The following is a 14,717-nucleotide window of genomic DNA, read 5'->3' on the forward strand; positions in this document are numbered from 1 at the left end:
ATGAACTATGTTAAAAATACTAAAAGAAACAATGGAGGTTATGAAAAAATTGCGTTCAGCTGGTGACTGAGTGCTACAGCAGAAGTTGCATAAAGAAATAAAAATTGTGCCAAATGGAGGAAAAAAAAAAGGCAGAAAAATGACCCTTTAAAACTTAAGCTATAGAACAAGTCAGATGAGTTGAACAAGGGTGGAGCAGGGAGAAGGCACGGGGAAATAATTCTAACAGACTCAGCTGCAAAGCAGCAAGGGACAATACAAGGCACTGTGCAGATGGGACATGCCCAGCAGAGCCACTGTGCTTTGAGGTATTTGTAATTTACAGTCTGTCATCTCACAGCAAAGAAGAAAAGATGGACATCAGGAAAACAAGGCCAAGAAGGGAGTGTAACAGCAAATGCTGTGCAATACATCTACTGTTACACACTGTGCTGAAGGCAGACCAACACGGAGCAGCACATATCCAAGGACTTCTTGCCACATGTACAGAGCACAAGCTCCTTTTGGTCTGAGGCCAGGGATGTGTGCCAGGAGCAAAAACATCACAAGCAAAGAACCACCAAACTCTTCAGTGTAGAGAATGGAATAACTGGATAGATGACTCAGTTACTAGGGCACAAGTCTGTAATAACGTACGTATTGAACGTTGAAAGACGCATTTGCTTTTTTTGAACTCTGATCATGCACTGAGTCACCACACCAACTCCTACTTCTATTGTTCCGATAGACTACGTTGGGGCTGGATTAGCCAAGAACGAGCCATGTGCCAGGCTGCCCAGCCCACCACCAGTGCTTTCCTCTCTTAAGCAAATTCACAAGGATTTCAGTTGCAGAAGAAACAAGAGCAGGTCTGCACTGGATTCCACTTGAGTCTGCCCAGGTCACCACCAGCTGCCTCGCTGAGGTTGTTGTGTGCTGGTGCTGCCTTCTCCAGCCTGTCCCAGCCCCAGACTGGGTTACCCTGCAGTTCACGCCCAGCACGCTCTGAAGAACTTGTCTAACTCTGGGCAGAAACACCTTTCAGATCTAATGTTCCACAACTACAACCACTGAACAATCAAAAGTTCTCAGTGCATAAAACAGGTATGGGGACAACTTAACTAAGGTACCGCTTATGAACTCTTACCTGCACCTCCAGCCAAGCCAGCTGGAGTTACAGGGGCATGAGCAAACCCCAAGCTGAGAGACTTCCATGCTACTTGGGGGTTGAGGGGTGTCCAGGCTCATTACCAACTCACTTGCACAGTAAAGCCCACAAAAGTTAAAAGAGGGGGGGAAAAAAATCCCAACTCTTCCAAGGGTTTGTTGGCCCTTTGGACAAAGCACGATTCAAATTTCCCCTCTGGTTCTAACAGATGGTGGAATCAAAGTTTCATAAGGTCCCAAATGCTTCAGAAAACCTCTAAGGTTTGTTCTGTACAGATGCTTACAAGATTAAGGTGGAATAATCCACCACATTTCAGAGTCAATACATGTTTCTGTATCACACTGTAGCTTTTCTAGAAAGCCTTTTCACTTCTGGCAGACCACAGATGTAAAATGAAGACACACTGATTATCCATTGCTGGTGTATTTATAAACTTTCTTCATCCCCTAAGTGCTAGCTGTCATTCTGAGAGATTCCAGATTTGCCTTTTGCTGACCAAATTTAAATTCCCAGTGAAGAAAGACAGTAACATAAACTCCATCAAGGAGAACTCTGATAATGTCCCCACTACACAGGGCACAAGTCATGGCTACAAATCCCTGATACAAGAAAGCTGTGTTTCAAAACAAGATGCTCTTATGAAGAAAAAAAGCTATTTATGAAAAAAACCCCACCCTACCTTTCAAAATCAAAACAAATCCACACATGCCCCCTAAGATGAGAAAAATCAAGATATGGGTCAGCTCAATACTTCAAGGCTTTGCTGGGATAGTAAATCTGGCAAATGAAAACCCTGAAGGGAATCAACACAAGACTAGGAACAACATTCCTAATGCAAGTGATGTAGAGAGAAAAATCCTTTTGCCTCCAAGGCAGATTTACGGCACGTGAAAACATACTGATGCCAGAATAATTAAGTGACTTTTTTTTGCCAATATCAACCCTGTTTCAACCAGGAGAGTTTGCCAGAGAAGTCTTTATAGTGCAAATTAACCTGCACATGAGGCCAAGTTCATTTCTGGAATAATTTCATTAACACTGTGTGATGTAACATCACTGCAATTTGGCTCGAACATGCTGAAGAGCCCTCCAGTAAATAAGCTGCCTGAAGTCAACCCCGGTGCTAAAAGTAGGTTTAGTTACCCAAGAGGTAACACCCTACCATGCTCAGACATGTTTCCCTGTGAGTCACTTCTATACAGTACATGTTTACTCAAAACAAACACAACAGTCCAGGAGAAAGCCCTTTACGTGTTAACAGCAGCTTTTCCACTCCCCGACGAACACAGGTGCTTTACCACAGCTCCTTTATAAAGGCACCACTCAGCAGCACAAACCAGGCCACTGGTTTTAAAGACAAGGTTCAAACACATTCTCCCTGGATGTCCCCTCCATCGATATCTATCGCTGTCGGGGTTTAGCAGCAAAAAGGCCACTCAGCAGGAGAGGTTTGCAAATGAGAAGAGGCTGCTGAGAAAAGCTTGTGCCCCCTGACTCATCTCCATACTGCTGGTGACAGGCTTGGACTTCTAAACTCTGCCTCTCCCAACAATCCCTTCCCTTCTGCCCCAACTGGGGAGTGTCAGAGCTGCTGTTATGCCAGACTGACAGAGCCAGCAAGAGGGGAGAGAAAAGGGTCTGAGACAGAGCAGCTAGAGCTGCTTTTGCTTCTCTGGAGCTACAGTTGCAGAAAAACAATTCCCTAAGAGCAACCAATATCTCATGATGCAACTTGTCCTAATCAGAGAAATGTAATTTCACAAATTACATCTGGGTTAAAAGCAGAATAGGGAAGAGCTCTGCATTTTGCAGCAGCAGTCGCTGCTGGTTAAGCCCCTGGGAGATGTCAGCACAGGCTCCCACTGCCAGGAGCAGGTTTCTGTGGATCAGAGAGCCTTTACCTCCTCTGTGGCTGTCACCACAAGCTGTATTCCAACACACTCCCTTGATTCTCCCCTACTGAGAGCAAACGACATTGGAGATGTGCTTGCATTACTTTTGGAGGGAAAACAACACGCAGGTTTGTTTTGACAGAACAGACACACTTGCACTTATAGCAGGAAAAGACATTGCTACAAAAATACATCAGAAATGGACCTTAAAGAGAACAGCAGCCAGAGTACGATCAGCTACTCCCTGTACAGCACAAAAAGAGTGTTCAACAGAGCAGAACAGCAGCAAATGACAGAAACAGTTGTAGGAAATACACTCCCCCTCCACAGCACAGAGTTTCCCTTGCAGCAGGAGCACTGCAGGCTGCTGAAGGTACAAAATGAGCAGCGCTGCACTTGAAAGGAATTCAACATTTATGCAGATGCCTTGTGTTACCAGAACAGGCCACTGACAGAAGCCAGGAAAAGAGCTTTCCAACAGAGGGGTTACTGCATAATTAATCTGTAACAGAGGCAAGCAGACTACCTCTGCAGAGCCCTTATTGCTTAGCCTGGAAACAGGACGCTGCACTAGCTGGGGCTGACTGGTACAGCAAGTCTTTGTCAAGTGGGAATGGTATTGCTCCGTTCCAGGGCAATGGAGCATTAACAGTTCTGGAAAAATTGCTGAATTATAAATATCCCAGATGCCTCCCTCATATTCTGTGATATGGAGGCACAGGGAGGATGGGAAGAACAGGAAGTAGCAGGAGAAAAAAGCATGATGAAAACACAATCAAACTGAAAACCCTCTCCCCAACCTGGACAGATGCAAACAAATTCCACTGAACACCACTATACCACACCCAACCTCACCTTTGCTGTTGCAAAGCTCAGATAAAGCCTCAAAGAGTCTGATAGAAGGCTGGGGAAAAAAAAAAAAAGAACTAATTCTCTATGCCTGAGTTTTTCCAAGCAACCCTTTCCCTCCTCCTCTCTTGGTCATTTGTGTTTTTAATTTGATGAGCAATATTACCCCTTAAAGAGTGGAAACAGAAGTGACTGGACAGAGAACAAGATGGTTGGAAAACTTTGTCAGGGCTCACTCTGTCCTGCCTGTTTTGTACTCCTCACACTCACAGCTTGCATTTCAGGAGGAATGGAAGCTCCACTGGCAGGTAGGAGCACAGGAAGGCGTGTGCTGACCAGTCCTTCATGTGGCAGCTGGCTGAGGGAGCCTCTGTTGATCATTAACCCAATACCCATTAGTGAAACATCTTGCCACAGTCATTTCATACAAAGTTTTATTCTGGAAGCAAAATGGAGGTATGTGACTACCTCAAATTGAAACCCTGAGGCCACATCCCTTTCAGAGGGTTTTCTATTACAGGTTCCTTGAGCTCCTTTTCCATTGCAAAGCCAGACTGGAGAATAGTGCTTGGCAATTTCTGAAAGGCATGGAAAAGACCTGGTACACTGAAAGGCAAGAGAGGGAACTTGCATCATTGAGGCAAACATGTAGCTCTAGGAAGCTCCAAAAGAAAGTTTTCTAGCTTTAGTTGCTTATTTCAGAGAGCACATTTCAGGCTAGTTACCAACCACATGCAGGGGTGATGGTTTTGTAGGTCTCTAAAGCTGCATTACTAATTAGTGCTGCAGCTTTCTAGCCCTTCCAGGACCGTAAATCCACACACTCTCTTCCTTCCTCCCTCTCAGTGCTTTCAGGGTTCATTTCTTATTTAAAATACAGCATACAGCTGTAAAAGTATTTTTAGCTTCAGTTCCATCTCCTACTACAACATGGGACTTCTTTCAAGGCCTTCTCTCACCAATGAAATAGGATAAATCCAGCTAAAGGAAAGGCATAATCCTGCTCTCTTGCCAGCTCAGCTACTTTCCATCCGCAGGGTGTGCAGCCACTATACAGACTGCATATGCTACTGGTAATCTGGAGCATCCTGTCTCTTCCACACTTGCCTCCTCCCAATCCTTTAGTCTCCACGTGCTTCCTCTGCATTTTCTTCCTCATCCCCATAACTCCATCCCATCTCCTCATCTTGGCCTTACCAACTGAGCTTACATGGGAGACCCACGGCGAGCACGTGAAAACAACATCCACGACCGTCAGCGTTTTTGAATCCCGCACAACAATTGCCTTTCTTGCTCATCAGATTAAAAATACACCAAACAACAAGGCTGTTCATCCAGTGAACACAGGCACAACTGTTTGTCCAGTGGGAAGTGCTTTTCAAACCCAGGCACTAAAATGAGATGCCGAGTCCCACTGTATGGTACCAGAGGGATCACGATGCCAAGTCTGGAGTTACGACAGAGAAGTGCATCGTGTCTCCCAGCAAGTGCACTTGGCATAATATGAATAAACTCCAAGGAGGAAAAAAAAAAAAAGTCTCTAACCCTGCAGGGCAAGCAGTTGGTACTGGGGTAGGCTAACAAATCCTGAGATAACACCTGAAATCATCACCTTTGCAGCACAGATTACTGATGCAAAGTCACAGGATGCTACAGAAGAAACAGGCAGATCGAGATGTTGGTCCATGCTACTCCTAAAGGCTTCTAGTTTATTCTACAACAACCCACAGTTATGAAATAATTCCAGACCCATTTCAGAGCAGGCTGCAAGAGCAGAACTGGCAGCCCACAGAGGATGCAGAACACATCCTGTTTGAAAAAGGGAGGTCACACAAAGAGCCACATCCGCCTGTCCTCTCACGGATGACACCCCACAGAGCCACGCTCAGGTGGATGCTGTGAGGCCTCACCATCCCATCCTGACAGCTTACACACTTGCTCTGAAGTGAGGGAGGTTTCTGATCTGAGGGACAGGCTGGGCTGTTTCCTGAAACACTACCAGATGTAGCTTCCTGCAATAAAATAATAATAAGAAATAAATCTTTACCTGCCTCATTCATCTAGAAACTGGTACCAGAGCAACTTGCCACGGGCAACTTATGGCCTATTAAAATACCAACTGCTGTGCAGCGAGACCACAGGCTCCCAAAGGCACGCATGAATTCCTCAGAAATTCAGCTACAAAGCTAGAGTCAACACTGATGGCAGCTCAAGAGCACAAAGAATAAACAGACTGGAAGCCATTTAGGTTTTTCCCTGTACTTCAGAAATAAATACATGTCTTAAAGGAGGGGCAGGCCACCCTCTTCTACCTCCCCTCGTCCTCAGCCAGAGCTGATGGTACCGTCACCCTGCAAATCAAGGTGGCCAAATCTCCAAGTAGAACATTAATTTTCAATGAGTAATTTTTTGAGCCAAGGGCTGCCTAAGCCACACAGATAAGGCTGTTGCTAAGAGTCAGCTGTCAAAGCAATGCCAGCTCAGAATCGGCGAGGAGGGGGAAGTTTGAAAGCCGGCTGTATCCAAATGTATTTACTGATGCTGTACACACAGCAGATCGGTTACAGGGCTTTAGATTACAGCTTCTGCTCAACAGAGCAGCCCCTGCCTGAGCCACAGCAGGCAGGGCACAGTCAGACCATGAACAGAGACTATTCTTTACTCAACAGGATACAGCGCCCGTGGAAGGAAGGTTTTGACATAATTCTGCCAGTCTTGTGACACGCCCCAATGTGGTGACAGGAAGAGGCAAGTCTGGCACAAAGCAAATCAACCCACCCTGGCTGGGGCAGGTGTAGCTGCCAGAGCCCAGGAAAGGTGACAGAAGTGCTCTGCAAACTCAAAAGTGCAGCTTAAGACAGTTTGTGCCTGGTTTGTGTGGTGCTCTATCAGTTCTGCAATTCTTGCAACACCCCCAACTTGCCAGAGGTTCAACTTCATCCACTGCTTCTGCTCTCACAACTTGCACCTACGTTTAGCTACACTTCTGGAATGAACTCCTTTTTCTCATCTTCACTGCCTCTTTTCTCTGTATTTGTTTCAGAATGCAAGGCACAGCAGGTGCTATAATATTATCTAGAAATAGGGTATGTTTGATTGCAAATCACTTCTACAGGCTGTGTTCAAATCCCTTCTCCATTAACACCCTGAGCCTATTGCTGAGGCTCTGCCAGGAAGGAAGGATGTTAGTGTGTGAAACAGCTCTGGAACATTAAAACTCACTCTCTTGATCTGTGTATTAGGAATATATGTACGCATAGGGAAGGTCTACATTTTCAGACATGTTTGTAATAAAAGTATTTTTAAAATGTGTTGTCACACCCCATGCCCTAGAAGAGGAGAGAGCCTATTGTCCTAAAATACGGGACTGGGAGAACGGTTTAAAGCCACAACCAAGTTCTTTGCTCTACTAAACCATGGCAATTGCACTGGAATCAAGAGGCAGAACTCAGCCAGCGATCTCCTTTCACTACAGTTTTCTTCCCTCTTGAGGACTCTAGAAGAAACTATTTAGTTACCTAATCTTTGTTTTAAGGCAGACAGTGGTGAAGATTCACATTTCAACCAGGCTGAATCAGTCCTTCAGTCTCTGATTAAACAAACAGTTAACGATTTTCCAGTCTGAAAAAGCCAAACGCTGTGAACCTAATTACCTGAAGGATCCCATAACATCAGGCACAATGACTATTTATGTGAAGACAGTGAAGTAGCTGATTTAACTCTCACCACCAAGAGCTACATTCTGGAGGTGGCAAGACTTGCACCTCCCTTCACAAAGGTTTCTGAATCACCAAGCCCTGTGTTAGCAGGGCAATGCTTCTCCCTTTTATTTATGTCCTACAGAAATGAAAAAGTTGTGTGTATCACTACAGTATAACAATGCTTTGCATCCCACCAGCTGCCAAAAGCAAGTAGCTTCAGGTCATTTGTGCCTACACAAGGATGACAGAGCCACACTCACACAAAAGCTGACCTCAGTCCACAGGGAGCTGTCAGTGTGGTGCCTTCCCAAATACCAGCATTTCCTTTGGCTTTCTGGATGCAGCTTTACACCCCCAAAAAATAAAGTCTGCAGTGCAGGAAGTGGCCTTTCATATTGACTCAAAAATTGCAAGGCTAAGAACATTCTGGGTTCAGGCTGCAGCGCTGACATACTTGGGAGGTCAGACCACCCCAACAGGGTCAGCTCTTCCCAGATCAAGCCTGCGTGGAAACAGGGCTGGGTCACAGGAGACAAGCCACATTCCTTAGTTAGAACTGCTGCAGGAGTGGCAGGATCACAAATTCAAGCTGAAATGCTGCATATGCTTGGAAAAGCATGGTCCCAAAGGAAATACACTCTGAGGTGCCTTCAGAAGACAATAAGGAAGGTGGGAAATGCCCTCAAAGTTGCTCAACTCATGCAAAACAGTCTTTCTTCTGGAGTCAGACAGGGGATTTCAGAGCACAATCCCTTCCTTCAAGTCCAGAAATACCAGAGTGAAAACTGCTGGCAGGCTAACAGAACAATGTAGGATGAAGTGTCAGGAGTCTGTGGATAACACCTGGCTTTCCACTTCCTTCACATCGTGCACCGGCAACGCTCGCTGCCAACACGCAGCCAGAGATCACTCAGCACCGAGGCACAGAGCATCTGGCTGTCACTCAACAGGCACTGCAGGCACAGAGAGGGGAATTTAACCAAGTCTTCCTCTTCCAGGATACCCAAAGATGTACATGTGTGTCCTACATCAGCCTGCAGCTTTAGGGTTCTCATCTGGGCACCCAGGCTCCTGCCTGTGCCAATCGGAAACCCCCACACTGAGCTTGTGGTATCATCTCTCTAGGAACAAAGCTGCACAACCCCCCAAAAAGCTTCAAACTGGTACAAAATGCAGCTGCCCATCTGCTTCACAAAAACGGTTGCCATGAACACATCTCTACTGCTCTGTGCCTGCTATTTTTAAAGGTACTTGGGAGGCAACTGAATTCACTGGCGGCTGTGCTATTTAAGTATCTGGACTAATAATATTCAAGGAATATATTGGCACTTCTCTGTGGGGAAATACAGCATCTGCCTGGTCTACACCTGGCTCAGATGCATTTTCAGAAGCCCAGCTTCTGTAATCCAACAGCAAGGTGATAAACCCACAGACAATAGATGCTTTTTGTGCAGAGCACTGTAAAGTGAAACCTGGGAGTTTTATCCTCAGAAGTGCCACCACAGTGTAAGAAGAGTTTACCAAGGGAGGGGAAAGGACAAGCAAAAGGATATTTACAGCTGTAACTTCAGTCACTTAATCACATGGTTTAATGCAAGGCCTGAGCACAGGAAGCATGGAAAAAGGGTACCTGCTTGCGAGAAAATAACAAAAAAACAAAACCAGAAAACCCAAGAGAGGCAGATCCCCAAAGCTGAATGTGCTGACAGGACCTGGACCTTTTCCAGAGAGCCTTGAATTCCTGAGAGTGTTTAGTCTTAATGCATTTCAGACAGGTTCCCCTTCAGCCAGGCTGGGCAGAGGGGGTGTGAGCAGCCTGGGAAGGGAGTCCCAGCCCAGGGTGTGCCCCACCAGACCCACAGCACCAGGCTGTGGCAGGTACGTGCAACCCAGGCTGAACTGGACTTGGGACCAGGACGGGCTGACAGGAGCCAGCAGTACAACCTGCTGCTTCTGCTCTGTGAGCAGGTCAAATGAACCCTGTGTCACCTGGCAACTCCCTGGATATATCACATTCCCACTCCCACATTACCACGCACGAGGTGCCAGGTAAGTTTGCTGCAAATAATGTGAAAAATCCGTCTCTGGAGGTTCTTATATTCTCAGACAACACTTCTCATTCCACACCATAGCTAGAAAAAAACCAATTTAGTGTGTCCTATGAAGAGCTCGTATACCTACATCTCCCCTCTGTTTACAGACTCCAGGTGAGGTGGGACACCTTGTTCAGATCAGTTCTCTGAAAACTCACGGTCAGGAAGAGTTCCATCACAGCCACAAACCTCTGATTGCCACAGACCACAGAAGCAGCCCAAATCAATTGCAGAGCAAACACCAGATTTTGTACATAAGTAGCTCATAAGAGATGACCTCCCAAACATCACAACCTCAAACAAAATCGGTTTTGGAAGTGGTTGATTTCAGGGACGAGAAACTATCACAGACCCTAAATAATGTACAGATTTCAAACACGATATGGACACAGCACCTCCTTCACTTTAATCTTTCCCTAGATCCAAAGAGTATCAAAAAATGCCATGGAAATGACTAGAGGAGCACAGAGCAGAGCCCAAGGCATGATCCAGGAGCCTCTCCACATGGTAACTCTTCTCCTCACCATTCCTGGAAATTCATCCCTCCTGAAGTTTCTCTAACTGCAACAGGGAAAATATTTGGAAAAGGTCAAATGACTCAGTGCCACTGAGAGCCGTAACTTTTCAAGCAGGAATAGGTTTCCATGTGCTTTCAGTTAGAGCCCAGACAGGTTGGGGGAAAGGCAGCAAACCCCCCAGCCCACTTCCCCTTTGCTCGTTTTGAAGCAATCAAGCCCAGGGAGAGCAGTTTGTGTGTTTGGTTTGAATTACAGATGATTTTGCTGCTGGAACACATCTGCAACGCGCTCTGCTGAGTGAACTGCTGAACCCCAGCCAGCTCAGAAAACAACCCACATGGCTGGCAGCACCAGCAAAGCCCAGTGAAGGCTCCCAGAAGCCACTTTCAGAGACAACAGGGAGAGGGAGATGGGCATTTCTCAGCACAGGCTTTTCCTGAGACACCCTCCAGTGCAACTCAGTTTATTATGACTCCAGGAAGCAGAAGGGTTAATTTCTTTCCAAGTTCACATACTGTTTGAATTCCTTAGATAAGCTGCTTCCACCAAACCCAAGGACCTAGCCCCAGGGGAGAAACACTGTGAGGAAAAGCTTTTTTGATAGATTTTCTTCAAAAGAGAAATTAATTCAAAGTCCATTTTTGGAGGTGTTCCACGCCCACGGTTTCTACAAACTTCAGATGAGGTTGCATCGTGCCTCTGGAAAAAAAACCAAGCTTTGAGCAATGCCCTACCACTTCTGTTTGCAAGACAAATGTTTTATGCTTGCCCAATAAAATCTCTCCTGAAACGAGAAAGCTCAGCACGCAGCACCACAAAGAGGAAAACCAGCCCAAACCAGACTTTAGCCCTGGGATAAAGCAGTTAACAGCTAGCACAAACTAATCCTGTACCTTTAAAACTGAGCAGTCACTCAGGAAAGCAAAAAAACAAGTTCTGAAAGCCACTGAAGGCTTCCTTCACATCTTGAGGCAGAAAGCAAGTCTGGGCTGTTATGGAATTCGTGTTTGCATACTGCTGGTGATAATCTGTGTGCATAGTTAGAAACAAAGCAAGTTTTTATTAGCAATTAGTAGCAAGAGTAGGGACAGACCTGCCTGCAGGAGTCAGAGAATCGTCAATACACGATGGCAGAGCCTTGTAAGATGTGGAGCAGAACAATCCCAACACCACAGATCACACAGAAAACACTGCTGCTCTAAACTGGGAGATGCAATGGCATCAGTTCAAGGAGATAAACTGGGTCTTTAACACTGACAACTTTGACTCCAGGCAGCAGTTTTCCCTTGCACAGCAATTTGCAACGCAAAGCAAGCTACTTCCACCCTTACCAAGAACAGAAATTCAGAATCAAAGTGGAAGAGCAAAGCTGGGAAGGGTTGATTTGTTTAGATATAGTTTTCTACAGAGTTGAGTTTCAAGTAAGACACAAAGGCAACACAGCACAGGGTCTGAAACAGTGTGTGAGAACTTGGGCAAGGAGAGGGGAAAAATATAAGAGAGGATTTAACCCACAAACCTCAGCCCCTTTCAGGGGAGTGACCTCCCGCTCCCTCCCCTCGTCTCTGAAAAATTCAATCCAGCTCGGATCAGCCAACACCACCCAGGTTCAGAGCTCTCCAGCTATGTACTTCCCCCGCTCCAGAGAATGATGTGGCATGTGGGGCCCTAAAACAGAACTGTTAAAATCCCATCAAGGGGTAAGCAAGTGGTGGCCATATGCTAAACCGCTCAAGGGATGAATAACCAGGGAAAGAAGCAGAGCCAGGCAGCAAGTCTGCAGGCAGGGTCTTACCTGGTAGATAAACTAGCAAAGTCTCCTCCATCCAGCAGCCTGATTTTGCAAAACAGGACCCCATTCACAAAGGGGACGGCAGTCAGCTCTTCTAGAGTGAAACTTGTCTGAAACTTGAATTTCTTCTTCTTCATCAGGAAAGCCATGGGCAAATTCAGCGTGAAAAGCTCAGGAATTCCAAACAAGATCAGGGAGAAGTGGCTCAAAACAGACGCAGACAAGCAGAAGAAGGACACTCGTTGCAGGAGCACAAGCAGGGAGTAAGTTCCAGTTCAGTTACAACGACGGCCCAGCTTCAAACGCACGATTCTCTTCTCTTTGGTGGTCGGATCTGGCTGTGGGATCATCACCACGGCAGGCTTCACGTGAGCTGGAAGAGGTCAGATTAAATCTCTGCAACATCTCCAAGGGAAAAGGGAGGGAGGGAAGTTGGTCTCAGCTCCAGACCAGCAGGAGCTGTCCCAGTTAGAGGCTGCAGTGCTCTGTCTTCAGCACAACCCCTCCTGAAAGCATCTCTTATGAGAAGTCATCTCGAGTCCCCAGAGAAGCCTCAAGTCTGTGGGCAGCACATTCAGAGAGCTTCCAGTTTCTGTCTCCTCCTCTTGTGCAACTCCTTGATACAGGTCTTCGGGTCAGCCTTTGGGAGGGAAATGAGTAAATTAGTTCCAGCCAGTCTTGGGCTCCTCCTCTTGCTCTAAAACCTGTTTGGATGGGTAATATTCAGTCCAGACTCATTCCAGTCTGAAGAGGTATGGCCCCAATTAGCCTGGCCCCAACATCCTCTTTCCCCTTTTTGCCTAGGGCAAGCTTCAGTGTTGTCATCCCCCTCGTAATTTCTGTTTTGCAAAGCAGCTAATAAAAATCTGCTCTGTTTTCAGCCACCACCTTGCGAAGCAGTTTACAGAGCAAGATCAGTCTAATGTGTAGTCTAACAAGGATAAGGAAAAGCCATCTCAAGAATTGAAAAATCTGCTTCTTTCCTGCATATCCAACCAGCCCTAAGTGTTAGCACCTGTATTTTATAAATGGAGAAAGCAGCAGAGAGAAAAAACAAGCAGTCTGCTCCAGATTACAGAGCATAACAACCGAATCAGGTCATCTGGCTGCCCAATCACCAGGCCCACCGGGAACGCTGCCTTTCCCCAGCGCCGGATCCACATCGAGCCCTGCACGGCTCAGCTTTGGGGCTGGAGATGGGCATTTCGTTACACACCGACACAACACCCAAACCAGGGAGGCAGGAGCTGATCAGCATCCAAAAGGGACAAGGCTATGAACATCGGGCAGCAAACAATCCTCAGGGATTCTAGCAGCTGCCTGCATGTGTGGGTGGTTAAAGCCCCTCGCTGGCTGTGGGTAAGCTCAGCCGGCTCTGCCGGAGCCTGGGCACCTCCGCTGTCCTGTGGCACTGCTCTACACCACCAGTCCCTGCGCCGAGCTGCTGCCAGGGCTCACCCTGCCTTCCAGCTCCCTGGACTGTGCACCGGGATGGGGACAGGTCCCAGCCCAGCCCCGGACCCTGGGACCACGCACCAGGCTGCAGGGAGGTCACAGCCTGCCCCGGCATCCCGGGGCCATACACCGAGCTGTGCCCAGATCTCGGCTCGCTGTCTGAGCCTTGCACTGAGCTGTGCCCAGGTCTCGGCTCTCTTTCCGAGCCTTGCACTAAGCCGTGCCCAGTCTCAGCTCACCTCCCGCACCTCCGAACCAACGAGTGCCCCGCAGCCCGGTCTCACCGCTCTTCCAGCCCCACGGGCCAAGCACCGGGGCCGTGCCCGGGCCGTGCCCAGCTCCGACCCCACCACCCGTGCCCGGAGCCGCAGCCCGGGCTCAGCCCGCTCCCAGCCCGTGCACCGACCCGCAGCCCGGTCCTACCCCCATTCCCGCCCGCCCCCCCCCCATCACCAGCTGCCCTACGGGCGGTCTCATCCCGCTTCCCGGCGCGCTCCACAGACCTGCGGCGCGGTCCCGGCGCGGTGCCTGCCCGGCCCTGCCCGCTCCTCCCGCCCGCTCGTCGCCCGGCGGCCGCCGCTCCCCCGCCACGGCCGCCTCTGCCCGCGCTGCGCCAACTGCGCCCGCTACGCCAACAGCGCAGGCGGCGCGCGGGGCGGGCGGCGCGACCGCCCTTCGAGAATACCGACCCTGCGTAACCCCCCGCCCTCCGTCCCGAGACGGGGGAGCGACAGCGGCGCCGTCCGATTGGACAGCAGCGAGGAGGCGGGTTGAGCGCGGCGGTATTTGATTGGTTAGTGGCGCGCGGGGCGGAGAGGAGAGCGCGCCGATTGGAGAGCAGGGCTGTCAGTTTGGGGAAGCCCCGCCCCCCTGGGCGAGGGGGCGGGCGCGGAGGCTCCGGAGTCCTCTCAGTGGGGCCGTTGTGTGGGGTCGGGTGAGGCTCCTCGAGCTTCCCGCCTCACAGGGTGTCCCGGGGCCCTTCTGCAGCCCGAGCAGCGCCCAGCTGGCGCTGTAGCTGAGGGGATGGCGGGGGCAGCTCTGACGTGACAGACATGGAGCTCCTGGAGCGGGTCCAACGTGGGGCAACGAGGATGGTTGGGGGACTGGAGCATCTCTCCTATGAGGAAAGGCAGAGGGAGCTGGGGCTGTTCAGCCTCGAGAAGAGACGACTGAGAGGGGACCTCATCAGTGTATATAAATATCTAAAGGTGCCAAGAAGATGGAACCAGGCTCTGCTCCATGGTGCCAAGAAATAGGACATGAGGCAACA

The 14,717-nt window shown here is 48.6% G+C and overlaps 1 protein-coding gene across 1 annotated transcript in view; it reads right to left on the reverse strand.

Moving 5' to 3' along the window:
• FAM102A (family with sequence similarity 102 member A) overlaps positions 1–14,024 on the reverse strand; it is a 37,773-nt gene extending 23,749 nt beyond the window's left edge. The window contains exons 1-2 of the mRNA XM_027650131.1: positions 13,951–14,024; positions 11,996–12,632 (exon numbers count right to left, since the gene is read on the reverse strand). Of these exons, the coding sequence (XP_027505932.1) occupies positions 11,996–12,141 (146 nt within the window). The 5' untranslated portion in view covers positions 12,142–12,632; positions 13,951–14,024. The remainder of the gene's footprint in view (positions 1–11,995; positions 12,633–13,950) is intronic.
• Positions 14,025–14,717: the final 693 nt, after the last annotated feature.

The sequence above is a fragment of the Corapipo altera genome, unplaced genomic scaffold (genome assembly GCF_003945725.1).
Source record: "Corapipo altera isolate COAL_440 unplaced genomic scaffold, ASM394572v1 268, whole genome shotgun sequence".
NCBI classification, from domain to species: domain Eukaryota; kingdom Metazoa; phylum Chordata; class Aves; order Passeriformes; family Pipridae; genus Corapipo; species Corapipo altera.